The 27,489-nt window shown below is 38.6% G+C and overlaps 2 protein-coding genes across 2 annotated transcripts in view; one reads left to right on the forward strand and one right to left on the reverse strand.

The window, feature by feature from the left end:
- Xpr1 (xenotropic and polytropic retrovirus receptor 1) overlaps positions 1 to 27,489 on the forward strand; it is a 158,421-nt gene that overhangs the window by 16,108 nt on the left and 114,824 nt on the right. Inside the window, exon 2 of the mRNA XM_041662278.1 lies at positions 14,669 to 14,720. Coding sequence (XP_041518212.1) covers positions 14,669 to 14,720 — 52 coding nt within the window. The remainder of the gene's footprint in view (positions 1 to 14,668; positions 14,721 to 27,489) is intronic.
- On the reverse strand, positions 10,910 to 11,489 carry LOC121454900 (cytochrome c, somatic-like). The gene has a single exon (XM_041662279.1). The coding sequence runs from the start codon at positions 11,422 to 11,424 to the stop codon at positions 11,107 to 11,109; it is 318 nt and encodes a 105-aa protein (XP_041518213.1). The 5' UTR covers positions 11,425 to 11,489; the 3' UTR covers positions 10,910 to 11,106.

A 27,489-nucleotide genomic window follows, 5' to 3' on the forward strand; every position in this document is an offset into this window, starting at 1 on the left:
TTATGGGGACCAATTACGTTCAAACTACCATGTGTATGCAGTCAACATGTCATATTTCTGGAATATATACTCACTGTTAACTTAAAGTTACTCCATTACCTATATTAGTGCTGTTACTTGGAATGTCTAGGAGAACTATTTAAAACATACTTTGGAGGGCTGAGAATCATAACTGGTAGAATATATGTCTAACAATAGAACTCTGGGTTTAGTCCCCAGTACACTACTCCCTAAATTGAGATGATGGTACCTTTCAGGATTTATGTTAAAAGTGTTTTCGTTTATTGTTAGTTAGCAATTTGCTTCAAATTAATATGAAGACTTCCACTTGATTTGTTTGACAGCATATAATACAGTGTATTGAAGGGAAAAATGAACAAAGAATTGCTCATTGGATTTGTTGACAACTGGAAATGTGAGAGTGTTTGCCTAATGTGGGCAAGGACCTGGGTTCAGTCTCCAGCTCCAAAACCAGAAGGAACCAGGGAGTGGGGGCAGGCAGAGAGAAAGAAGAAGTTAATCTCATTTCACATGGAAACTTTAACCTTCTATTAAAATGACTAAATGTCAGTGAGATCTGCCACTCTGACAAGGAGGCGCGATTTAGAAGAGGAAGAGGTTGAAGGCAGTGAATAGCAGAGGTGACATTTCATGTTTGTCTTCTGTTGCATGTAAGTGAGCTTTGGGGATTAATCTAAAGAAGTTTCACTTATTGATTGATTGATTGCTGCTCAGTAAGTCCATATTTAGCAGTAGGTTTTTTTTAATATTTTCTCCCATTTTTCTAATATTTTTATAATAGCAGGTAACAAAACTATATCAGTAAACAAAAGAATTGCCACATCTAATGACATAGTCTGTCTGTCTTTTGACTAATCCTCTCTGTGTAGAATAAGCTTATGTTTTGAAAAGGTGAATGTCTCAAGCTGTTCTTCTACTTTTGAGTATTTCTTAGAAAAGACAGAACGTTTTCTATTGGATTTGATTGCATTGTAACAAGGACCTTTAAACATTCTTGTTTGTTCATTGTTTGTTTTTTTAAAATTTCTGAGACCGTATCTCACTGTGTAGCTTTGACTGGCTCAGAAGTTACTATGTAGACCAGGCTGGCTAGGAACATACAGAGATCTGCCTGTTTCTGCCTCTGGAGTGAAGAGGTTCACTCTTCTTACTTGGTTCTCAGTAGAGTGATTTAGAAAATATGTTGGTTTTTGACATCACTTAAAATTGTGGTAACACATCTAGTGCAGGTTATTGTGCCTATCTGTCACAGTTTTCTCATCCATAAACTACAGAGAGCAAGATTGTCTTTTTAGGAGGGATATATGGAAGGGAATGAATTGATTAGTATTAAGTGTATAGACAGTGTTGAAGTACATAAGGGGATACCTTGCTAGAGTGTTGAGAATTAGATGTAACAATATTTGAAAGTGCTGAAAGACCTGATCTAAATAAGAAAGGTTATTGGTGTTATTTTCTATTGTATATGTTTACATGTTTACTCAATATTTTTACATTATACTACCCCCTTTCAATGTCAAAATTTTCTAGAAACCGGTTGATGACAGCTGAGCATTTGGACTCCATTTACGGTGCCTGGGATGTGGCAGATGTGCTGGTTTTAGAATCTTTAAGAGGTGTGCCTTCTTAAAGGTTTAGGTTGTTGAGGATGCCGTGTTGGGGAGAGATTCATGTAGTTCTTATGTGATTCAGGTTAGGGGTTTTTTGTTTGTTTGTTTTCAAGACAGAGTTTCTTTGTAGCTTTGGACCTGTCCTGGAACTAACTCTTGTAGACCAGGCTGGCCTCAAACTCAGAAATCAGCCTGCGTCTGAGTGTTGTGTGCCACCACTGCCCAGCTCAGGTTAGTTCTTGTTAGTGCATTGTTATAAAAAGGCCAAACTAGGCCTTGTCTTGCTCTTTGGCTTCCTGCGTCATCATGTGCTGTTATGTGTGCTATGACATGATACCATCTGCCATGTTTTGAGGTAGTCAGAGTGTCTTCACGTTGTGCATGTCTGGCTTTGCATCTCCAGAGGTTAGTAAACTCATAAAAATGAAAGTTGTAGCCCCACACATTTCCTAAACCAACAGCGAGAGTGGCACTACTGCATTTAAGTGTCTTCAGCATTGAAATGCATCTTACACGTGCCTCAGTTGTTATTGATGCTTTTCTTTCTGAAGAATATGAAAAATAACCGTGCATTCCTGACGAGAGTTTGACGAAGTAGTGTTTTTTAAAAATATCTCTCGAAATGTGAGCCATGAAGTAGTCTGAGATCCGTAGATTTAAAAGAGAATTTATAGGCATGTAGGCATTGTAAAATTTAGTTCCCTTTGAGTTTACTTTTATTTTTAGTCTTTTCATCCTATATAATGACAGGCGTGTACTAAGAAGAGTAGCTAGCAGTGTTACATTGTGGTGACTTTTATATTTGACCAAAAATCCAAAATGTTTTGCTAAATTGAATAGTCATAGTATATATTTAGGAAGTCTAGAAAGCAAAACCTTGAAAACATTTTCTCTGTCTAGTGAATGAAAGTGATTGGAATTTTGTATAAAAAAATAATGAAGTTTGGAATAACTGAGGTGGGACTTTGCAATTTGATATCTCATAAAACTGCAATTGCTTTAAAATAAAAGTAACAATGAGCTAATACTTAAAATTAAGTGATGAGTCTGTATAGTTTCTAGATGAATTTTAACATGCACTTTGTTAGATTCTGTGACTCACAGACCTTGAAGTGACATTGCGCCACAGGAATGTACAAGTGAGCTGCGCAGACTTTAGTGCTAGAAGAAGACTGCATCTTATCATCAGAATAAGATCCTTAGATAAAGCCCTGTTTTAGTCTTCTGTCAGACCTGTTTTAGCATGGGTGTGAGTGACTTTTCAAGGGCATTTGAATTGATAAAAGTTAAATTACAGTAGTGGTGGCTTTGACATGGGAATATATATTTTTATTATTACTAAATAAATAACTTGAAGTTGTCATAGTTTTCCTTTCTATAGTTTTTTTGTATTTTATTTTAAAAATTATTTTTATTTCGCATGTATGAGTGTTTTACCTGCTTATGTTTGTGTATCATGTGTGTGCCTGACACCCACAGCCAGAAGAGGGCTTTAAATCCACTAGGATTTTACACACACACACACACACACACACACACACACACACAATAGGTTATGGTACACCATGTGGTGCTGGGAAGCAAACCTAGGTCCTCCAAAAGAGCAGCCAGTTTGCTTTTAGTGCTAACCCATCTGCCCAGCCCCAATAGTTTTTTGTTTGTTTGTTTTTTAGTTTTTTGAGACAGGGTTTTTCTGTGTAGCCCTTGCTGTCCTGAAACTAATTTTGTAGACTGGGCTGTTCTCAAATTCACAAGGATTTGTCTGCCTTTGCCCCCTGGGTGTTGGGATTAAAGGCGTGTGCCACCACCACTGGCTAATAGGTTTTTTTGTTTGTTTGTTTTGTTTTCTTGTGGACGAGTCTGGCTTTGGACTCACAAAGATCTGCCTGCCTCTGCCTCCTAAGTGCTGAGATTAAAGACGTATGCCACCACCGCCCAGCCATTTTTCTAATTTAAAAAATTTTAGATTTATCTATTTTATGTACATATGTGAGTACCTGCATATATGTGTGTGTAACCTGAGTGTGCTGATACCCACAGAGGCCATAAAGATAGTGCTGAATTTCCTGGAGGTTGAGTTACAGGCAGTTGTGAGTTTTGTGATTGGGTGCTGGGAGGTGAGCCCAGGTCCTCTGCAGGAGTAGTAAGTGCTCTTAGCCACTGAGCCATCTCTCCAGTCTCACTTTTTTATAATCTTTAATTTTATGGGAATAAAAATTTACTTTGATAAGAACTAACCAAAGATGTTACTTATGATCTACTAACAGGTGCATTTGATTATATAACTTTTTTTTCAAATCTAGCTTGTATTAATTATCTGTTGCATTATGGTAAGTTGTTACAAAATGTAGTGGCTTAAATTAATACACATGTCTCATGGTATCTGTGTGACAAAAATTTGGGAGCAGCTTAATAAGATGATTCAGTGAAGTTGTCAGTGCTTATCTTGAACTGAGAAGCAGTGGGGTGGCTCAGTCAGGGTGTGCACGTTTGTGCTGCACTTTTTATGAGGCCTCAACTTTACTACATGGAGATCTTGATAGGGCCACTTGAGGTTTTCTTGGCTGGCTTTCTCAGGAGTGGGTGATACTAGACAGAACAAGAAGAAAACACTGTATCTTTTGATCTATCTTCAGAAGTTCTACCCTGGCATCTCTGCAATATGCAGTTGCTTACACAAGCCTGCCATCTGTAGTACTGGAGGGGGCTGCACAGAAACACTACTACCAGGAGGCAAGGATTATCAGAGACTCTTTATCACACTTCTTACCAAAACCAAAAGGATACAGGAAAAAAAATATAGAAATATATGGGAACAATCAGAAAATTTGAGACCAAGATAGAAGTTGTTTTAGGAAATAAGGTCTTACTCCCAAACGAGCTATCTATTCTTGTTCTCAAAGAAACATTGATTGTAAAGTGACTAATACTTAGCAATACTTGGGCATGGTACTTTGATAACAGATTTTCTGAGTCTCAGATCTTCAATTGGTTAAGTGGGAGTCATATACTTAAAATAGACTTGCAAGTTTCTCTTAAAATAATAAATTAAGATATTCATAATATCTGATGATAGGCATTCAGTAAATATAGCTATTATTTTATAATTTTGATGGTAATATTCATTTTGATGGTAATCTTCATTGGCATCTTGACTGAATTTCTTTTCATCCAAAAGACATACTACTAGGAGTGTTGGTTAGAGCATTTCCAGAAAGGTTTAATTGAAAACCTACATGATGGTTGGTGGCACCATTATATGGGCTGGGGTTCTATACTGAATAAAAAGGAGTAAGGAGGAAGTCACCCGAGTAACAGCATTTATCCCTGTCTGTTTCTGACTGGATGTGATGGGACCAGCCCCTAACATTCCTGTTGCTGTGTTTTTTCTCTGTGATGAACTCTGTCCTTTGAACCTTTCGCCCCTTACATTGCTTTTGTCATTTGGTTGTTCCAGCAACAACAAAAAAAGTAATATGGAAAATTGTTACATAGAATATAACTTTTGCCATGATAATCCTGACAGTGTGCATTGTTGGTTGTTAGTTGATTTGTGGGAGAAATGTGCAGGTGTTTGGAGCTGTGAACTAGAGACAGGCCCCACAGTGCTCTAAGTGGAGCTTACTGGGTCATTTTGGTAGGAGTTCAGAAAATCAAAATTCCAGGAGAAATGTGGACAATGGAGGCCTGAATCCTGAGGTTTCAGAGGGGAGCAAGATTCTACTGGGGAGTTGCTTAGAGGCCATTCATGTTATTTTCTGGCAAAGAATGTGTTTTCCATATGCCTGAATTCTGGTAAGTCAAGTGAGACTTATGGCAAAGTAATGATCTATAATAATTTGTTTGGCAGAGGCAATTTTAAGATAGGATAGTATTGACCTGTGGTGTAGTCACTTGCTGACTGCTCTTATCCTGGTTTAGAGGAGAGAGAGTAGCAAGTGGAACTAAAAGATTGACAAGGAAAGGAGTGTGATTGAGTTTGAAGTTTTAACAAGGAGGATGTATAGAAAACACCTGCAGTTGTTGAAGAGACACACACAATTAAGGAGAAACCTTGTTCTTTTGCAATGGGACAATAGGGAAGGTGTCCTGAGGGCAAGACCACACCCATCAAAGGCTCCACTTTAGAAGAATACAAACATATTGTTTGCATGTTTGTATTTGAATCTTCAGATAAGTGTGCTTCATTTGAAATACTCATAGATATATCAGGAAATTAATAAAGGAGAGACAGGAGGCTTTCAAAGGAGCTGTCTCAGTTTCTTTTATATTGCTATGAAGAGACCAAGGTAGCTTATGAAAGAGAGCATTTAATTGGGGTTTGCTTACAGTTTCAGAGGGTGAGTTCATGACCATTATGGTGGGGAACATGACAGCAAGCAGGCAGGCATGGTACTAGAGGAGTGATTGAGAGTTCATAGCTTATCCACAAGCATCAGACAGACATACAGACAGAAACACACACACACACACACACACACACACACACACGGGGGGGGGAAGAGAAGAGAGAAAGACTGAATATTGGCTTGGCATGATAAGAGCCCACACCTCTTCCAACAAGACCACATCTACTCCTTCCTAAAACAGTTCCATCAACTAGGGATCAAATATTCAAATATATTAACCTTTGGGGGGCATTCTCATTCAAACCACTGTTTGAGGGAGATAAAACCACTAGGAGGGGAGATAAAGTGCAATGATATAAAGGAGAATAATGGAACAAGGTTTAAAATTGGGTGGGGATAGTAGTCCAGGGTGCAGAAGGAAATATAGGGTGAGATAACAATAAAGACCTTTCAAAAAAGTGATATTAGAATTAACATAGAATTTCCCTGTTTGTATATATACTGTTATATATATATATATATATATATATATATATATATATATATCACATATGCACAGATACACACACATAAAAGGAATTAAAGTGGAGTCACCCTATAACAGAACAACAGTATCCTCACTATGTACCCAGGTTAACAAATAAAAAAATCAATGCCAAATTTATTTCTTTTGGCATTGTTAACAAGTGAGATTCTATCCCCCCCAAAAAACATTAAAGGCTATTGCCCATGCTGTGATTACACTATTGCCAAGGACAGCACATTTTTTCCTCCCTCCCTTCCTCCCTCCCTCCCTCCCTCCCTCCCTCTCTCTTTCTTTTTTAAGGGTGTTTCCCTGTGTAGTCCTGACTGTCCTGGAACTCACTCTCTATACCAGGCTAGTCTTGAACTCAGAGATCTGCTTGCCTCTTCCTCCCAAGTGCTGGGAATAAAGGTGTGCTCCACCACTGCCCAGTGACATCACATTCTCGAATCATAGAACATGGAGAAAATCAAGCTGACTTGGAATCTTCATTCTCACTGGCTAGCTTTTCATAGTTAAAAAAGGTGCTGTGCTGTGCATGCTGCCAGAGGAGAAAAGTAGTCATCAGTCTTACCTATCTGTGGACCCTGCAAGCTATTGTAACAAACTGGCCTCGCAAGACATGTTCACAGATGGAAGTGACCAACCACTTAATGATTGCATCTACTCCCGCTCCAGAAGATAAAATTCATACTTTGCACCATTATTGGGCCAAGAACCTATGGCTAGATTAAGTCGTAGTGATTAGGGGAGAACCTTCTTTCTACTCTTCTGCTAAATAGATAGATGTAGTATTCAGTTGATTCCTGGTAACTTATTGTTATATCCATGAATAAATGCACCTCCCAAGCCTCATTGGAAAAGCTTTTATTGGCAGTAGATGGTGACTCACACAGAGACTCACAACTGGCCCAGTGTACATAGAATAAGAGGCTGTGGAATGCTCATCTCTAGTGTGGGACATGTATGTCATACTTTCTCCTCCCAAGGCTCATGGATAATTTTGGAAGAGGAGGTAGAAAGAGTGTGAGAGCCAGAGGTGGTGGATGGACTACAAAGAAATAGTGTCTTCCCCACACAATGAGGGTAGCTGTACATATGAACTCACAATGGTTGTGACAACATGAACAAAATCTGGAGAGGGCAGTTGGGCACATAATCCTACCCCTAGTTGTAGAACAATTATTAGCTTCTGGAAGAAGGAGAGACAGTTTTCTTTAAGAGTGTAGCCCCTGGTAAGCTGACCACATTCCAGTGGAAGACCACACACCGAAGAATATTTGGGCAGCACAAATTGGGCTTGATGAATGGAAAAAAAAAAGGACACAAACTTGGGCCAGTAGGGAGGGGGAAGTGGATCTGGAATTGGGGAAGAGAGGGTATTATATCTTTAAAACACATTTTACAGAATTTTACAGAAACTTAAAAAAAGCAAATTAGTTTAAAAGGAGAGAGACTAAATTGAGAATGCCATTAAGGAACCCTATTCTAAAACAACTGCCAAGGGAAGTATTTTTCTAAGTTCAGCTGCCAAGATGTACAGAGGGCACCATAGCTATGGCAGAAAGGGGACAGGCTACAATTGGAGCTGACAGCAGGACTTGGCAGTGTTGTACATGTAGTGCTGATTTTGCATGCATATGGAATATAAGACATGGGTCAGAGAGGTTTGCACCAAGATTCCAATCAGTCATTGAGGCCGGGCTGCATGTGGCAGAGTAGATTACCTGTAAGGATGCCTCGAGAAGCCATTTCATAAAGTTGTGAAGGTGAAGCTTAAGTTGCAGTGGAGAAACTACGATGTTGGAGGCTGTAGGACTATAAAACATTGGTGAAGAAAGCAGTAGGCCTGGTATTGAGCTGACTAAAGAGAGGCTATCTGTGTTGTAGGCAGCAGGGCTGGAGGGCTGGGACTATCCAAGCCCTTCAGATGCTGGGCATGGAACTGCAAGATTTAGTGTTTGCCCTCTAGGTTCACCTTTCCATTCCTCCCTTTTGGGATGTGAATGTTTTTTCTATGGCATTGTATATTAAATGTATGTAATTTGTGTTTTGATTTTACAGGGCCTCATGGTTAAGAGACTCTAAGAAGAAACTTTGGACTTTTGAATAATGTAGGAACTGTAAAGTCTGTGGGAACTTTTGAAATCGGAATGAATGAATGTGTTCATATTCATTGAACTATGGGTATGAGCCTTTTGGGGTCAGGTGTGGGTGGAATTTGAGAAGGGGTGTACTTGTAAGTGTACTTAGTCTTCATTTCAGCTTTCCTGGATTTGGATTTGTCTAGGAGATTCATCTCTGGGTGTTTCCAGGGAGGTTTAACTGAGGAGGGAAAACCAACCTGAACACAGGTAGCACCATGGGCATGGGGTCTAGGCTGAATAAAAAGGGATTTTTAAAAAGCCAGTTAAGCATCAACATTCATCTCCCTCTGCCTTCTGACTTGATAGAATTGACCAACTCTGTCCCTTTCCCACCACCATGTCTTCCTACGATTGATTTTCTTCTCAGACTGTGAGCTGAAGTAACTCCTAAAATGCTCGTCAAGGGTTACCTCACAGAAATGAGAAAAAGGGACTTAGGCAATTATTGACTGGTTATTTGTATCCTTAGCTCTAATATGTATGTAAAACAGTCATCGAAACAATGATTCTCAGACAATTATTTTCAGTTTTAGTTTCTAAATGACTTGATAGCTTTCTTTCTTTCTTTATTGCTGTGTTTATGCACATCTGTTTGGGGACCAGAGGTCTTTCGCTATTGCTTCCCATCTTAATTTTTGAGGTAGTTGTCTCATTGAATCTGGTACTAGCAGATTCTGATAGACTGGCTGGCCAACAAATCCCTGAGATCATCCTCGTCTTGCTTCCCCAGTGCAGGTGTGCACTGCCATACAGGCCTTTTTATGTGAATCCTGGGGACCAAACAGATTTTCATGATTGTGGGGCAGGTATACCAACTGGGTCGTCTCCCCAGCCTCTCCAGTTTTTCATTCTCACCCATAGTGTACATTCCTACCAACAATTGCCACCAACAATGTACAATTATGTACATTCTTACCAAGATGTTGTTGCTGTTGTAGTAGTAATGCTATCTTGCTGTGTCTTTGTTTTGTATCCCTTTGATAATGAGTGGTGTTAACATTTGTTTGTTCATGTGGCTATTGGCTCTTTGTATCTCTTATTTGGAGAAATAACCTCTTGAAGTCCTCTGAATCATTTTGTGTGTGTGTGTGTGTGTGTGTGTGATATGTTTGGCTGCTAGGAATCAAACCCAGTGTCTTATTCATGCGATGCAAGCATTACGCACTGAAGTTATACATCCAGTGCATTGCTGAGAATGTCTGCATGGCTTTCATAAGAGATGCTCATCTGCTGTGTTTTCTTGTAGTCTCCCCTTCCTTCCTTTCTTTCTTTTTTTCCTTCCTTTCTTTTTCTTCTTTTTTTTTAATGTGTATGGGTATTTTTGCCAGCATATTTGTCTGTCTGCCACATGCATGCCTAGTGTACACAGAGGCCAGAAGAGGGCATTGGGTCTCCTGGAACTGGAATTACAGACAGTTATGGGCTACCATGTGGTGCTGGAAATTGAATCTGGGTTTTCTGGATGAGGAGGCAGTGTTCTTAACTGTTGAATCATCTCTTTAGTCACTTGTAATGTTGTTTTAGCTTTGATATTATGGTTTTGCTGGCTAGAAAGGAACTAGGAAATTTTCTCTGTGTTCTTTTTTATTTTATTTTTTAATAAATATTTGAAGAGATTTAGTATCAATTCAGCTTTCTTACACATTATATATATTCTGATTTTCTGTTTTTTTTTCATGATTTAATATTGGTATATTTTTATAAATTTCTAGGAATTGATCTTACTGGTCAGTACACAGTTGTTTATAGTGTTCCATAGCCCCTTTATTGCTATAGAACCTGAAGCAGTGCTCTCATGTCCATTTATGATTTTGCTAACTTCTGGGTTTTTTTTCCATCTACTTAGTCAAAGATTTGCTAGTATTATTGAAACTGTCAAAGAAGCATCTTTGCTTTTACTGGATTTTATCTTGTTTTCCCATTTATGTTATTTACTTACTCTAATAATTTTATTTCCTTCTGCTAGCCTTGGATTTAGTTTGTTCCTCTTTTTATAATTCTTTAGGTTGTAAAGTTAGGTTGTTGGTTTGAGCTTTTTTAGCTTTTGTAGGTATAAATTTTCCTCTTTGCAACTGCTCTCACTATGTCTCATAAATGTGTGTTTTCTATTTCTAATTTGCTTTGTGATTTGCTTGATCCATGGGTTATTTAAGGGAATATTGTTCAGTTTTCACATCTTATGAATTTTGCGATTTTATTAATTTTTTGCTGATTTCTAAGTTCATTAGATTATGATCAAAGAAGATACTATGTACCATCTTTTTTTTTTATGCAACTGGAATCGTTACTTTAATAAAGATCATATCCACTTTTCTACAAGTCAGCTTTCCTTAAATCAGGACTGTCCAACAAAAAATTGTTAGCCGTTCATGATCTGAATTTTGGGGTATGAATTAAATTACGGTACATATTAAAAGTCATGAGACATTTGTTTTGTAATAAATAAGGCACTGGAATTACTCCTTAGTAGCCTTTTTAAGATAAGCTATTAGGTCCGCCCTCTCTCCCTTCTTCTTAATTCCAGCGAAGATCATTTTTGTTCCAGGGATGTACTTTTTGGGATTCTCCAAATACTCCATCAGGGTGTCCTCTCCCCAGGTGATGCCTTTGTTCTTGTTGGCATCTGTGTAGGAGAATCCAGCCTCCTGACCTGTCTTCCTCCCAAACAGACCGTGGAGGTTTGGTCCAGTCTTATGCTTGCCTCCCTTTTCCACAGTGTGGCACTGGGCACACTTCTGAACAAAAATCTTCTTGCCTTTCTCAACGTCACCCATTTTTAATTCGCTCCCGGGTGATCAACCCCACCAACGCTGCTGCGACCCGAAGACGGACGTCCCGCTCTCTACTGTACCATCTTTTAATATGTATTATATCTAAGTTTGCCACATAAATAAACATGATCCACATTGGACCCCTGAGACACACAACAGCTGCTATGCAGACAGCTCTGAGGACACTAGGCACTTGTCCAGTTGAAACTCAGTATCAGCGTAAACCAATAGAAAGGCAAGAATCTACAAGTTGAACCATCCTCCCCATCCATCTATGTGTATGACTAGCAATTTCCAGTTTTCTAGAACCTGGAAAAGAAACCCCAATGCTACTTCCTCTTCCTCCTCCTCAAGCCCATTTCTTTTCTACACATTTGGGGGATATCATTACACAGGCATGGTTGACTATGTATAGGGAGGCGATTGAACTTATTTCCAACACCTTGCCCTCCCCAGAAATTCAGAGCTAGGACCGAAAGTTTTAACCCTGTAGTCAATTGTTTTCATTGGTTAGCTTCCATTCTGAAGCTGTTTGAGATTCTCCTCTAATTCCTACCCCTGGAGCAATTTTAGTATGTAAAAGTCAGTAAATTCTAAAGGTTTCATGAGTGCCAACCAAGGACTTTAAAGACCAAATACCTATTTTTTATTATATTGCCTATTCAAATTGCATACAGTGAATCTTACTGAATATTTTTTCATTTAAACAAGTAAAGTTTTAATATAGGTAATTTTCTTATACTTTTATAAAACAAAGTGAACAAAGATGGATTAATTTAAGAATTTTAAACTTTTTTTTATTTTGTTAGAGATCTTTTAGTTAGGCTTGGATAGATATGGAACTAACAGACTAATTATTAAGACAAAGCAAATAGTAAATTCACTTGGGAAGACTATAATGTGCTAGATGTGAATACTTTTGAAAGAGAATGGGCCGCTCTAGAGGTTTATTTATTCCTTTTCTGTATTTATATACTTGAAAACTGTGGGTGGGTGGTTCTGGGGAAGCGCGATTTTGCTTGCCAGGAGACATTTAACAGTATCGCAGCTGGGAGGTGAAGATTGATGCTGGTGTCTCTAGATGTCACTAGAGATGCTGAGAACTCTTCCTCTTAAATTATTTAGCCCCAAATGTCACTTATATTAAGGTTGAAGAGCTCAGTCATATGCCAGTTTGGGAATTGGCAGTAGTTAGCTGTATTTAAAACTTGAAGTGGTTAAAGTCACTAAGTTTATGGTTAGTTCTTCATCCCTTATCTACTTAATGGGTTGAAGAATATTTTGATTTATATGGGAAGCTCTCTTTACATTAAATTAGTGCTCTTTCTCTCTTTAAAAAACATTTGTTTATTTTTTTTTTGGAGGGGGAGTCAGGGAAGCATGCGCCATAGTTCATTTATGGAAGTCAAGAGGCAGCTTGGGAAGTTGGTTCCCTCCTTCCACCGTGTGGGTCCTGACTTTGAACTCAGGTTGTCTGATTTGGCAGCAGTAGCACTTACCTGCTGAGCTGTCTCTCATCTCTGTCCTGAGAAATGCTTCTTAGTCCAGCTCCCAACCTACTTATTGAGAAACTACACTGTAACTATCCAAATTACCTAAATATGGTTGTTAGCTAATCTACTGTATAATTTGGGGGAGAAAAACTATAAAATCCTTGTTCTTTTTATAGTCCTAAGCTTTTTAGAGTTTCACTAATAAACATTTATATCTAAAATAGAAAGATTTCTGGGGATTAGGTATGGTGTCTCAAGCTTGCAGTCTCTGCACTCAGGAGGCAGGGCATGATTGCCATGATTTGTAGACCGGCTCAGGCTACAGATTTTTTCTAGTTTTTTGCACTTTACTATGTGGTCCAGTGGTTAGGACCTTTTTATTACTAAATTTTATTTATTTAGTGTGCATGTGCATATGCAGCCATGTGGAGATCAGAACCTTCAGGAGTTGGTTCTCTCTAGTGTTTGAGTCCAAGGGATTGACACCGGCCATCAGGTTTGAAATTATATTTTCATCCACCGAGCCAACCCCATCATTAAGGGTATTTTTCTTTTTTGTTTCTAAAAAAAAAATCTATCTATCTATCTATCTATCTTCCCAGCCACAGTTTCCCTTCCCTCTCCTTTCACTCTTCTCTGTTCCTACACCCCAACCCACTCATCTTCGCTCTATCTATCTATCTATCTATCTATCTATCTATCTATCATCCCAGCCACAGTTTCCCTTCCCTCTCCTTTCACTCTTCTCTGTTCCTACACCCCAACCCACTCATCTTCGCTTTCTGTTTAGGAAAGTGCAGGTCTCCGTTGAGTATCAATAAGACATGGCATATCATATTGCAGTAAGACCAACCACCTCCCATGTATTAAGGCTAGGCAAGGTGACCCAGTATGAGGCGTAGGGTCCCAAAAGGCAGTAAAAGAGTCAGTCAGAGACAGCCCCTGTTCCCACTGTTAGGAGTCCCACAAGAGGACCAAACTACATAACTGTTCTATTTATGCAGAGTGTCTAGATCAGTCCCTTGTAGGTTCCTTTGTTGTCAGTTCAGTTTCTGTGAGCCCAGGTTAGTTGGTTCAATGAGTTTTCTTATGGTGTCCTTGACCCCTCTGGCTCCTACAGCCCTTTCTTCCCCTCTTCAGCAAGATTCCCAAACACCACCTAATGTTTGACTGTGGGTCTGCATGTTTCCATCAGTTGCTGGATGATGACCCTGATGACAATTGGGCTAGGCACCAATCTGGTCACAGGAGATGGCCAATTCAGGCTATGTATGTGCTGTTGCTAGGAGTCTTAGCTGGGGTCATTTAGCTAAGTCTGTAACTTCCTGGGAGATTCTCTTGTGCCAGGTTTTTACCCGACCCTGAAATGCCCCCACCTCCAGTAGTCTCTTTCAGTACTTTTCCCTGTGCTCCCCCCTAGCCTGATTGCTCATGTTCCCATCCCCACCCGCCGTCAGTCCTCTCACGCAATCTCTTTTATTCCCCACATTTTTCTTAATCCAGAGTGTTTTTGATCTTTTGGGTGTGTCTTCATTTTCCGTTGCCCTTTCATTGTAAAGTATATAAATGAACACTCATTAAAGATTGTACAATGTGGGATGGATTATTAAAGTTACCTGAAATAGTTCACTAAATTTTTAATTTAGAAAACTAAATATGGTTACTAAATAGTAAAAAAGAATTGTTTAGCTCATGTGCTTTCAGTACAACTTAATTTTGTGATTTCATGTATTATTTTTCTTTCTTTCTGATAGGCATTCAAGGATATGTTGTATTCAGCTCAGGACCAGGCACCTTCTGTCGAAGGTAAGATGAATTAACTTCTAGGTTTAGTCAGAGAAAAACCTCTTTTCAAGGAAAAATATTTTAAATGCTGAACTATAAAATGAACACTATAATTTTCTCTATTATGTATGTCTTTTGGGTTTTGATATGACTTTTTAAAGCATTTTAGCTTTTGTTTGTTTCACGCTTAACCTTGGATGGTTGTGATGAACCTTGTGCTGTATTCTCGAGTCATCGGTTATTGATTAGATATGAAGTGCTTCCCTGAGGCTCATATGCAAAGGCTTGATCCTAGTTGGTGACACTATTGTGAGCTCAGCTGGGGCCTATTTGGAGCAAGTAAGTCACTGGGAATATGCCCCGGAATGGCAGACCTTGTCCTCAGCCCCTTCTAGTCTCTCAGTGTTCTGCCATGCACTGAGCTGCTGTGTTCCACCAGATGCTACTGCCATGGCAGAACAATAGAGCTAGCCAGTCATGGACTAAAGCCTCAGAAAGTTTGAGTTGAAAGGTTTGTCTTGGGTATTTGGCACAGTGCCCCCCCCCAAAAAAAAACAAAAAAAAACCTGACAAACACATCATCTTAGGACTGTGAAACATATTGGTTTAGTCGAAGGTTTTTCTGTTGCCTTCGTCAATCAGTGGTGTGTGAAGTCCTTCTGTATATGTGTTGCTTTTATTGGTTAATGAATAAAGAAGCTGCTTTGGCCTGTAATAGGACAGAATAGAGCTAGGCTGGGAAAACTAAACTGAATTCTGGGAGAAAGTAGGCAGAATCAGTGAGAAGCCATGTAGCCCTGCCGGAGACAGATGCCAGACACTAGATGGAACTTTATCCAGTAAGCCACAGCCAATGGAATGGAGATGGGTTAGTTTAGGATACAAGAGCTAGCCAATACAAGCTAGAGCTAATAGGCCAAACAGTGATTTAATTAATACAGTTTCTGTGTGGTTATTTCAAGTCTGGGGTGCCTGGGAATGAGTGAGCAGCCTCCTATAACACCTCAGTGTTTATATCCATCCATCATGAAGTCTTAGTCCATAATTAGTTAAACCAATACAACTTTTCTGCTTATACAGTATATGAAGCTATATCAACAAAGTCTAAGACAAGATTTTAGCTTCAACTTTTTTTCATTTATGTCTTGCAGTGGTGGGGCTTGCCATTGTATGCTTACACAGAGGTCACTGTGTGGGTCGCAGGGATTGAACTCAGGTTGCCAGACTTGGCAGCAGTGTCTTTACCTGCTAAGCCATCTCACCAGCCTCAAGCTTCAACATTTTTAAAGGGAAATATTTATTAGGACTTAATGATATCTAAAAAGTCCTTTTGTCTTCTCTCTTTCTTTTCCCCACAGTCCTTAAGTTTTAATAGAGTTAAAAGCTTTGATGCCAGAGAGGAGTATTTTTATATTAAACTGGCGATTACCAGTTATATGTCTCACATGCAGCAAATCAGGGATTCTTTTTATTTACATAATTTACATAATTGTCTGAGTTCACAAACAATTAAAAAAAAGCAACACTTTGTCCCTGTCTCAGACTAATTGAAATAGGATCATGGGGTGGAACGTGGGCATTGTAATGCTCGGGGTAGGTATGCTAGATACCATAAGGTTTTATACAGCTGCCAGAAGCTAAATTTTAAACCATTTTCCAGTGATTGTCATGTATATTGTATAACTACAGTAATGTCAGTTTAGTTCATTCTACCCTTCTAGACATTAATTAGCCCATAAGTTAATAGGTTTCTTAAATTCATTGATAATTGAATAAGGAATTGATATGGGATTCCTCTCTGTATGCCTCTCTGTATGCCGTTTTTATTACCATTGGATAATAAGAAGCTGCTTTGACCGATGACTCAGGCGTATTTGTAGTTAGCTCTTCTTAAATTAACCCATTTCTGTTAGTCTGTGTATTGCCACGTGACTGTGGCATTACCTCATTTTTTTACATGTCTTCTTTCCTCAGTGGCTGGCTGGGATCTTTCTCATTCAGCAGCTACATGGCATCTCCCTGACTCCACCTTCTTTCTGCCTGCATTCAGTTTAGCTTTCCCACCTACCTATATTCTGCCCTACCATAGTCCAAAGTAGCCTTTTATTAACCAATGGTAATAAAACCTATTAACAGCATACAGAGGGGAATCCCACACCAAGGAATTTTTTCTTTTTTAATACAGTGTCTCATATAGCCATGGCTGACCTCAAAGTCACCAGATAACTTGAACTACCTTAAACTGGATCCTTCTACCTCTGCTCCCTGAGCATTGGGATTATAAGCATTTGTCATCACTGTAGCATGAATTCTAAATTGTCTTAATAATAAAAACCCAGTTATCAGGGGGTGAAGGCTGAAGAATCAGAGAAACAGAGCAGCCAGCCACTAGAGTTCTTACCCCTACCAGTGCTCAGACCAAAAGGAAGATCATGTCCTCAGACTGCATTCTCAGACTGTCCTCAGACTGACTACCTCAGACTATGTCTGAGCTCCTGTCTCCTCCCGCCTTGTAGTCCTCTCTCCTCCCAGCCATTTCCCTTCCTGTCTCAACCTCCCTAGTGCTAGGATTAAAGGCATGTGGCTCCCAAGTACTGGGATTAAAGGTGTGCACCACCACTGTCTGGTGTCTGTGGCTAACTAGTGGCTTAGCTCTGAACTCTTTGTTAGATTACAAGCAAAATATCACTACACATTACATCTTGTCATATATAAATGAATATAATATATAATATAAAAGAATGTTTTTTAATAGTATCTAATGGGCATTTATTTTTAAAATATTTATTATTGAATAAGTAAAAGCTGTACTATGTTATTTAGATATGTTAAGTGTTTATAGCTTATTGTTAAGATTAAAGAACATTTATAAGATTTGTGAATTTGTCTAATTCTTTAAATGCAATCTTTGAAAAGATTTAAGGTAGCACCAGAACAAGCTTCTAATAAGATTCTAATAAGTTATATAATAATAACTACAGTAGATATGAAAGAAGTAACAGCTGAGGAAATCTGAGTAAATTTTGGACTTTGACTAATAATAATATAACATTATTTTTAATTGTGGTAAGCTGTTATATAAGATGCTCATGACAGGAAATGGGTGGGGGTAGATGGAAACACTTTGTACTATCTTTCTCACTTTTTTTGGTAAATTTATAACTATTTTAAATTGAAATTTTTATTTTAAAAGAAAATAGATACCATAAGGTTTTATGCAGCTGCCAGAAGCTAAATGTAGATCGAACTTTGCAGTTTTTTAACGTTCCAAGGATAGGATAAAGGAGAATATAATTTCAAAGTGCACATGAAAGGGTCATGGAAATGGCTCAGAAGTAAAGGTGCTTACTATGCAAGCCAGATGACCTGAGTCTGATTTCTGGGGCCCAGGTAAAGGTGGAGGAGAGAGCTAACACTACAGAGTTCTCTGACCTATGCACATGTTGTGGCATGTGCCTCCACACACATACATCATGTATACACCCACAATATCAAGATTTTTTTTTTAATTTAAACGTGCATGAGGCAGATATATACTAGTTGCTTAGGAAAGGTCAACTTCGAGCAATAAATAAAAGGTTTCCTTTGACCTCTATGAAGAATATTTGGTTTATATAATGGATAGGATCTCTAATAACAGTTTTCCAGAAAGCATGAGACACTGAGTTTCACAAGGTTGCTTCCTATGATCCAAGGATGCAATCTAAAAATGTATTATTATGGTCCACAAGTGCACTATCTGGTTTTATGTTGATTTCACCTCCTGTACCCTCCACTTGCTTGCTAGCTCCAGCTTTGCCTTCCTTTCTGTCTCTAAGTTTGGCCAAGCTTGGATTGTATTAGAGCCCTAAGTATGGGCCACTGTGCCTTCCTCTAGAATACAAATCTTTTGAGGCCAAGATTTTTAAAATTTTTTTCTACTGTTTAATATCCATTATCTAAAATATATATGACCTTTGCACATTCACTTGGTTCATGAATGAATAAGAATACATAAATTTTTACCTTCAATTTTTACCTTTATTTGAAGCCTAAGTATTATCTTTAGGGAGAAAGAACAAATCAACCTAGTTTGCTTCTTTATGTAGTGATTTTTTATGTATTTGTTTTGTTTTTCTTCCCTTCTCCTGTGGGTGGACTTTTCTGCCCCACAAGCCACGTCCCAGATATCCACACAGAAACTTAATATTAGTTATAGATGCTTTAGTGATAGATTAAGTTTGTTTTTAGCTAGCTCTAATAACTTAAATTAATGTGTTTCTATTCATCTGTGTCTGCCCCGAGGCCTCTTTACCTCGTGTACGTACTTCCTATCCTGCTCGCTCCATGTCTCATGGAGTCTCTCCTCAGACTCCTGTGACTCCTCCCTTCTTCTTCCCAGTGTTCTCGCTGCCCCAAAAATACTGCCTACCTATTGGCCAGGCAGGTCTTTATTAGCAATGAGAGCAACATAACAATGCACAGAGGATTATTCCGCAGCATTCTCCTTTAGAATACAGGATTTTACCTGCTGCTTAGATGATCGGACATTTTGTTTGTTGTGTTTTATGATGTTGATGTAATTTGAAGTGACAAATAGCTTTCTTTAAAATGAGTAAAACACATGAGGCAAGATCCTAATTTTGTGACACTATATTGTTTTGATGCCCAAGATATGACAAATTATTGAGACTATATTTTCTTTGCAGGAGGACACTGTTTCTTTTGTGCTTTAATATTTTGATATATCTCCTTTCAAAGATATGTGAAGTGTAGGTATAGATTTGAAAGATCACATGTGAGTTGTTAGGCTTTTTTTCCTTCAGTGTAGTTAAAAATTTAAATGATACTGAATTAAGGTAAAAAGAATGGCCATTTTCCTTTTTACTATTTAGTAATGCATTCCTCTTGGTGGGAAATATACTTAGCCAACCTTAGCTAAATACAGCTAGTTTATTAGTTTAAAACAGCTATCTGACTTGATGTAAGTAACTGTCTATCAGCCTATTCTGTGTTTTTTTAACATTTTTTCTTTAATCTCACCACCTCTCCAATCTTATACATGGTTTTGTTAGAGCATTTAAGCCTTCGATCTGTTTATTTTTTTCTTTTTTTTTATTGAGAAAAAAAAATTTCAGCCTCCCACTCCTCCCCCCTCCCCCCACTTCTCTCCCCCTCCCCCACTCCTCTCCCCCTCCCCCCACTCCTCTCCCCCTCCCCCCACTCCTCTCCCCCTCCCTCTCAAGTCTGAAGAGCAGTCAGGCTTCCCTGCCCTGTGGAAAGTCCAAAGTCCTCCCACTCCATCCTGGTCTAGGAAGGTGAACATCCAAACTGGCTAGGCTCCCACAAAACCAGAAGAACATGTAGTAGGATCAAAACCCAGTGCCACTGTCCTTGGCTTCTCAGCAGCCCTCATTGTCCACCATATTCAGAGAGTCCGGTTTTATCCCCTGCTTTTCTAGTCACAGTCCAGCTGGCCTTGGTGAGCTCCCAATAGATCAGCCCCACTGTCTCCGTGGGTGGGTGCACCCCTCTTGGTCCTGACTTCCTTGCTCATCTTCTCCCTCCTTCTGTTCCTCATTGGGACTTTGGGAGCTCAGTCCAGTGCTCCAGTGTGGGTCTCTGTCTCTATCTCGATCCATCGCCAGATGAAGGTTCTATGGTGATATGCAAGATATTCATCAGTATGGCTATAGGATAGGATCATTTCAGGTTCCTTATCTTCAGCTGCCCCAGGAACTAACTGGGGACCTTGCCTTGGGCACCTGGAAGCCCCTCTAGGTCCAAGTCTCTTCCCAACCCTAAGATGGCTCCCTTAATTAAGATATGTGCTTCCCTGCTCCCCTATCCAACCTTCCTTTATCCCAATCATCCCGTTGCCCCAAGTTCTCCCCATCCTACCCTTCTCACTTTTCTCTCCACATCTCCCCTTACCCCCCTCCCACCCACCCTTAAGATCCCGATTTTTTGCCTGGCAATCTTGTCTACTTCCCCTACCCAGGAGGATAGCTATATGTTTTTCTTTGGGTTCACCTTCTTATTTAGCTTCTTTAGGATATCAAATTATAGACTCACTGACCTTTATTTATGGCTAGAAGATCTGTTTATTTTTGATTAGCAGATGTGTTACAGTTTCCCTAAGCTCCTTAAGATTGAGCTCTTAGTAGTGCTGAAGATAAAAGTATGCTTGTAAATAATTCATTCTGAGTATCTGCTTGAATGAACAGAATCCACTTCAGGCATTTTCTTGTGTCTCACCTCTGCCCTAGATATGAAGATTGATCTGCATTTCTAAAATACATGAAGTAGTTTCTGCATGCATAGGATCACTGTGAAGTGTGCATCCATAATATGTTACTTTTTCACGATGTTTACAATCTGGTCTCATAGTCCCCAGTTTCCTTTTTATTAGGTTGTCTCATTATCTCTAAATTTTGTTTTTTATAGGTTTTATGACACAGAAATAAAATCTTTGACGTTTATAAAAGAAGGAGCTATGTTAATGCACCTTTTCAGCTGGGCAGCTGCGAAGAGTAGCTTTTCCTGTTTGGGTGGTGGTTTTTGTCATTATGTTTTCAAAAATCCTTGTGCTTGAGATTAGTTTGTTGTAAGAGAAGACTAAACTGGGGGGTGGTAATGGAATGTTCAGATTATTTCTAGCAACTATTTTTTGAGAACCGTGAAGAAATAAATATGACTAAGAATTGAAAATTGAGATAAGACCCAAACCATCTATTGTGATTTCTTTAAGATTTTTTTATTCTTTCATTAGCTTCTGTTAGAAAGGATATAAAACGCTGCTTGATGTCATGAGTCATGAAATAGAGTTAAGTGCATGCCTTATTTTCTTCATCTCATTTTCTCATTTTGGAAAAGGATTGCATATTCATTTCATTTGCAGTGTAAAGTAACAGCTTGTAGATGAAAACGACTTGGTCCCCGGAAAACTGTCTGTGTGTGTGTTCTTGGGAGATGCTGCCAACCTCAGTGTGTTTGGTAATAAGTGCTTCTGAAGAACAAATAGCATTACTGTTCCAGAGATGAACTATCTACTCTTTCTCAGAAAGTGAATTAGAGGTAATTTAATACTCATTCGTAGACATTAACTAATCATATAAATAGGTAACAGAATTCTATTATAAAAATAAATGCAACTCAGTAGACTATAGATGGGATACTGGAGGAAATGAAATGTTTCTAATGCAGGTTTTTAATCTTGGTGATCCTGCAGAGTCAAGTACCTTTGGTATAACATATAGCGTCACCATTAATCAAACAGTGCTGTTTCTTAGCTTATAAGAACAGCACAGAACAGACAACATTAAAAATGTGTGCTCGCATGTAAGATAAGTCACTTAGAAAAATATAGTGAATGGATAGGATCTACCATGTGATAAAAATGCTACAAGCACCATTTATTTGCTGCTAGTACAGAATTTACATTAAAAAAATCCAATTGGGCAGTGGTGGCGCACACTTTTTATCCCAGCGCATGGGAGGCAGAAGCAGTTGGATTTCTGAGTTCATAGCCAGTCAGGTCTACACAGTGAGTTTCAGGACAGCGAGGGCAATATAGAGAAACCCTGTCTGGAAAAATTGAACAAAAATCTAGTACTGGCAAAATGATTCAGCAGGTACCACACAACCCTGATGACCTGTTTGGTCTCTATAACCCACAGAAAAGTTAAATAGAGAACTAACTCCTGAAAGTTGCCCTCTGACCTCCACATTCATGCCATGGCATATACACACGCACACATCACACACACAAACACCAATAAAAATAAATAACAAATTTTTAAAATCCTTTAAAAACCCGAATGCTGGCATTATCCAGAATAATATAGCAGGTATGATAGTTAGTATTAGTTCTCAGTTTGCCAGAATTTAGAATCACCTGGGAGATAGGCATCCAGATAGGTCTATGTGGGACTTTTGGATTACATTACTAAATGTAAGTAAGAAGCTGTATCTTTTTTTGTTTGTTTGTTTTGTTTTGATTTAGGGTCTAACTATGTATCCCTGACTGTCCTGGAATTCACTATGTAGACCAGTTGGTTTTAAACTCACATAGATCTGTCTCTGCCTCCTGAGTATTAAAGGTATTAAAGGCGTGTACCACTGTGCCTGGTTGAGAAGACCCATCTTCATTGTGGACATAACCTGAGCTGTATAAATGGAGAAAGGAAACTGAGCACTAGATTACTTGTGTTCATTCCTTTTTGTTCCTGATTGTGGGTGTCATGTGACCAGCCACCTCAAGCTCCATGGGCTGTGACTAGGAGGCTGTGCAAGCCTGTAACCACCAGCAGATAGAACTTTTCTCCCTAAGTTGTATTTGTCAGAGTCATCATAGCAATGGGAAAAAGTTTTAAACTAAGATAGCAAGTTTATAATTATTAGAAGTTTGAACTATGTTCACTGAAACATATGTCTTGCATTAATGCTTTACATCCCATATTTATACTAAAATTTTTTATAGAAATGAAACTTCAGTCAGTACCTGATTGCTATTTCCCCACTTTTCTAATTCTAGACTGGGACCCAGATAGACCTTGCCAATTTATGATGGCATCTTGACTCTTTTATTTGCTTCCAGGAAGGTTTTCTTCCTGTAGAAACTGCATACTGGGCTCTTTTTTAATGTAATTTCTGTTGGGCTGTTCATTGAAATGAAATAAATACATGTATATGCCTAAAAACATACAAAGATAAACCACATGTGTGTCTGTTTAAAAAGCAAAATACTTTGTTAAATGTTAGATTCTTAGTTAGTCTACTTTGGATTTGAAAAAGTGTGCGTTAGTTGAAATGTGATACTTTTTAGGTTGAGTAATATTCTAGAGTAGCAACCACAAGCTCAGGTCCTTAGAACTGGAATGTGGAAGATGAGGAACCCATATTGATTACATTTTCATTTTCTTAGTCATAGGGTGCGAGGTGAAACATTGTTTATCACCTAGGAGATTGAGTGGCATTTGTGGCTCTTGATGAGAAACTGACCTGCTGTATGTTTGTTGCAAGAGGTACACTCAGTGGGATTGGAAAAGAAAATTGAATTTATATTGGTGTGTTATCACAAGCAATTAATTTTGCATATATACCAGAGGAACATGAATATTTTTCCAGATTGAAATATCTGTGCTCTGACATAGTGTGATAAATATATTTTAGAGTTTTGTTCTACAATCACTGTGCATTTTTTTTTTTTTTGGTTTTTTCAAGACAGGGTTTCTCTGTGGCTTTGGAGTCTGTCCTGGAACTAGCTCTGTAGACCAGGCTGGTCTCGAACTCACAGAGATCCACTTGCCTCTGCCTCCCGAGTGCTGGGATTAAAGGCGTGCGCCACCATCGCCCGGCAATCACTGTGCAATTTTAAAATATGAAATTCTCATTAGGTTTTTCATAAAGGAATGCTTTTTGAGAAAAGTAACTGTGTGAGAAAAAATAACTGCATTTCTTTACAAAGACTAGATCAGAATAAGGTAATTCATATGGTGAAATGTACTATTTGCATATTTTTGTTTTTTTCCTATAATAAAAAAATACAGATCTCTGTGTGTTAGTAAAATGTTATCTTTTAAGACTCCAGCAACTTTTTGCTTTAAAAAAATGTCATGATTCACTTATGACAATGGTAAATAATATTATGACAGAAAAAGTTAAGAGTATAAAATAATATTGTAGATTAGAAAAATATATATCTTCATGGGCATTTTATCTAGTGACTACAAAATCATCTTATTTTTAAGTGAAGTAGTGGGAGAATGCTTAGTAGAGGAGATGGGATTTTAGGCAGAAGGAAATTATATAAAATCCATACTTGTAACTTAAGCACTTGGGAGACTTGAGACTTGAAGATTGTGAGTTCAAGGTCAAACGTCAGAGGTACTATGTCTCAAAAACCATTTTAATTAAGAAACAGGTTACAAAAAAAAAAAAAAGCAAAAACTATTGTCCGTAAGCAAATTAGTAACGGTGGAACTGTCAAATCATTTTGTTGCCTGCCATATTAACTTTGTCTTTATGCTGTTGTATTTTATTAAACAGATTTGTGTTTGTGTAGAAATAATGGTACTTTTGGCATAGTTAGTATAACCCTTGGCTTCTGTAGCTTTCACATATACTGAGAATGTAGTCAACACCACAGTTGTGATCTTTGGGCAAACCAATTACTTTTGTCTTTTAACATTCCTACATACTTAGTTCTGTTTTATAGAATGCACTAGTTACTCCTCCTCCTTTAAGGCCCAGCTAAAAGTCGTGTCCTTTTTAAGGATACTGTATTACCGTATATTTTTAAATGCTGCTTATGTTATATAATGTGTAGGGAGACCAGAAAAATGAATGAAATTACAGTGTACAGTTACATGTGGTGGCCCAGGCTTGTAATCTCAGCCCATTAGAAATGGAGGCAGGAAGATCCTGTTTTAAAGCCAGTCTGGGCTACAGTAAATAGAAGTCTAGCCTGAGCTACGTCTAAGACTCTATCTAACCTAGTTTCTTCCTCCAAAATGTTCAGGGCACTAAATAGATGACATGGTCTTATATCATTCATGGCATATAAATCCCTAAACAAAGTGGCCGACAAAGCCTGGAGAACTGCAAACTATTACCCAAACTTTTAGACTAGGCTACCTCAAAGAAAAGCCTTTATAGATATTGCTACATGTGTGTGTTTGTATGTATGTATATGTGTGTGTGTATAATAATAAAATGTGTGTGTGTGTGTATTTTGTTTTTGTTTATTTTTAAAGACTGTGTAGCTCTGACCGTCTTGGAATTTGCTCTGTAGACCAGGCTGTTCTCAACTCAGAGATCTGCCTGTCTCTGCCTCCATAGTGCTAGGATTAAAGCCATGTGCCACCACTGCTTACATAGTGAAAATCACTAGTTGATAGATGAGAGAGTAAGTGGTAGGAAGCACTCAGTGATACATTCCACATATGCAGTGCAGTCCTAGAGATCTAGTTTTGAGCAATACCAAGTAATGCTTGGCTTTTTGCAGGAGCTCCATAATGGATTGGGTTGTGTTTTGGCACCTAATGCTCATGTTTACTTGAATGTTATTTGACTCCCCGAGAAGGTTGTCAGCTTATGGGGTGTGGTAGCGGTGTAATTTAAGCTTCATTATGCCTCCTTTGGTTTGTGTCAAGGCCATAATAGCTGCCAACTAATTAATTTTATTGATCAGCAAGGCTCCTGATTGGACTTAGAAGATCTTTTGCTCCCAGACTAATAATTACCCTGGCCTCTCAAACCTTTTGTTCTGGGAGTCAAGTTAACTTCTAGTCCTAGAGGATCACAACATTTTTTTTGTAAGAAATATGAGACAATAAGGAGCAAAACTAAGGAGTTTGTAAGTGGGCTTACTATTATCTATTCTTATAATGTATTTGCCCTTCTTTCAATATAGGGTTTTAATTTATTGCTACAGCTATTACTGTTATTACTCTGTTTTTAGGATATGTTTTCTGTCTCCTGAATGTAACTTGAAAAAGTAATACTTTTGTTATAGAAGCTCCTAGAAATAAGGATGGCAATGTGATGAGTGGCTGCTGTCATGGTAATTGACATGTTTGTATGTGTCATTAAGAAGGTTCTTGTAGAGGTTTCAACACTGTATGTTGGACATGCTCAAATGTTTTTCTTAATTGGGACAGTCTTAAGTATTTTTTCTTTCTTAAAACATGAATTAAATTTATTGATGTATCTTTATTTTTCTGTTTTATTTTCATTTGGTTAGGTTTGGGGTAGGACTCCAGAGTGATTAAAGAGCTCTGTGGTGGTGCAGATCTGTAACCCCAGCACTTGGGAAGCCAAGGCAGGAGACAGTCCAAGGATACCTGTATGATGCAGTAGGACCCATACTCAACAAATCTGAAAGAAAGATGAAAAACTGCTCTCTGGGTGATCAAGGGACACAGGGATAGAGGGAATAGAGGGGAGCTCAGGAAGAATCCCTGACACCTGGAGGTGCAGAGCGGCTTCTCAGAGGTCCCTGGGCTCTGGAGGCTCTTGGTCTTGCCTGAGGGAGAGCATTTCTAACAAGTATCTGTCTGGGACTGTCAGTGTGTAGAGGTGAGCCACATGCTCATCCATCTTCTTGTTGAGCTTTACCTTTTTATCTAAGAATTGGGTCCCTAGGATGTCACAGAGATTGGGGTCTGGGTGGACAGAACTCAGGGTATGACGTTTGACAAGGTTGAGGTTCTTCTTCAAGTTCGTATTGGCTTCTGAGGTACTGAGGGTTTTGACTCATCTTGAGAAAGTGCCTGAATATTCCTGAAGAGGGCATCATGAAGCGCCTGCCCTGGTTTTGTATGCTGGAGGTGCTTGGTACCCTTGTGCTTTAGATCCAGTGAGTTGGGGATGGTTGTTGAATAATAATAGGTCAACCAAAGGAATGAATACACACCCACGTCTCCGATTGTTTGCATGAGTGGTGTGTGTGTGTGTGTGTGTGTGTGTGTGTGTTTGTAAGATATATTGGTCTAGTTTTATGTTGTTTTGCTTTTAATTCCCCCACTTTTGAATTGGGTTAATTTTGATAGCGTAAATGAGTTAGGATCTTCCCTCTATTTTGTGTTGTAGACTTTTTGTATAGAGTATTGTTTTCCTTAAGTGTTAAATTCCTAATCAAATCATCTTGCTTTGCAGTTTTCTTTTTAGTAAGTGCTTTTCCCCTCACCTCAGAGGCACTCTATACCCCTGAGCTCCATCCTCCAGTTTCTCTTTTGTTTTGACAGGATTGCACTGTGTAGATATATAGTCCTCTTGTGTCTACCTCCCTTTCTAAATCCTGGAGTTA

Source organism: Microtus oregoni, unplaced genomic scaffold (genome assembly GCF_018167655.1).
Source record: "Microtus oregoni isolate MIOR12 unplaced genomic scaffold, Mior012 000013F_ref0000133, whole genome shotgun sequence".
Classification (NCBI taxonomy): Eukaryota; Metazoa; Chordata; class Mammalia; order Rodentia; family Cricetidae; genus Microtus; species Microtus oregoni.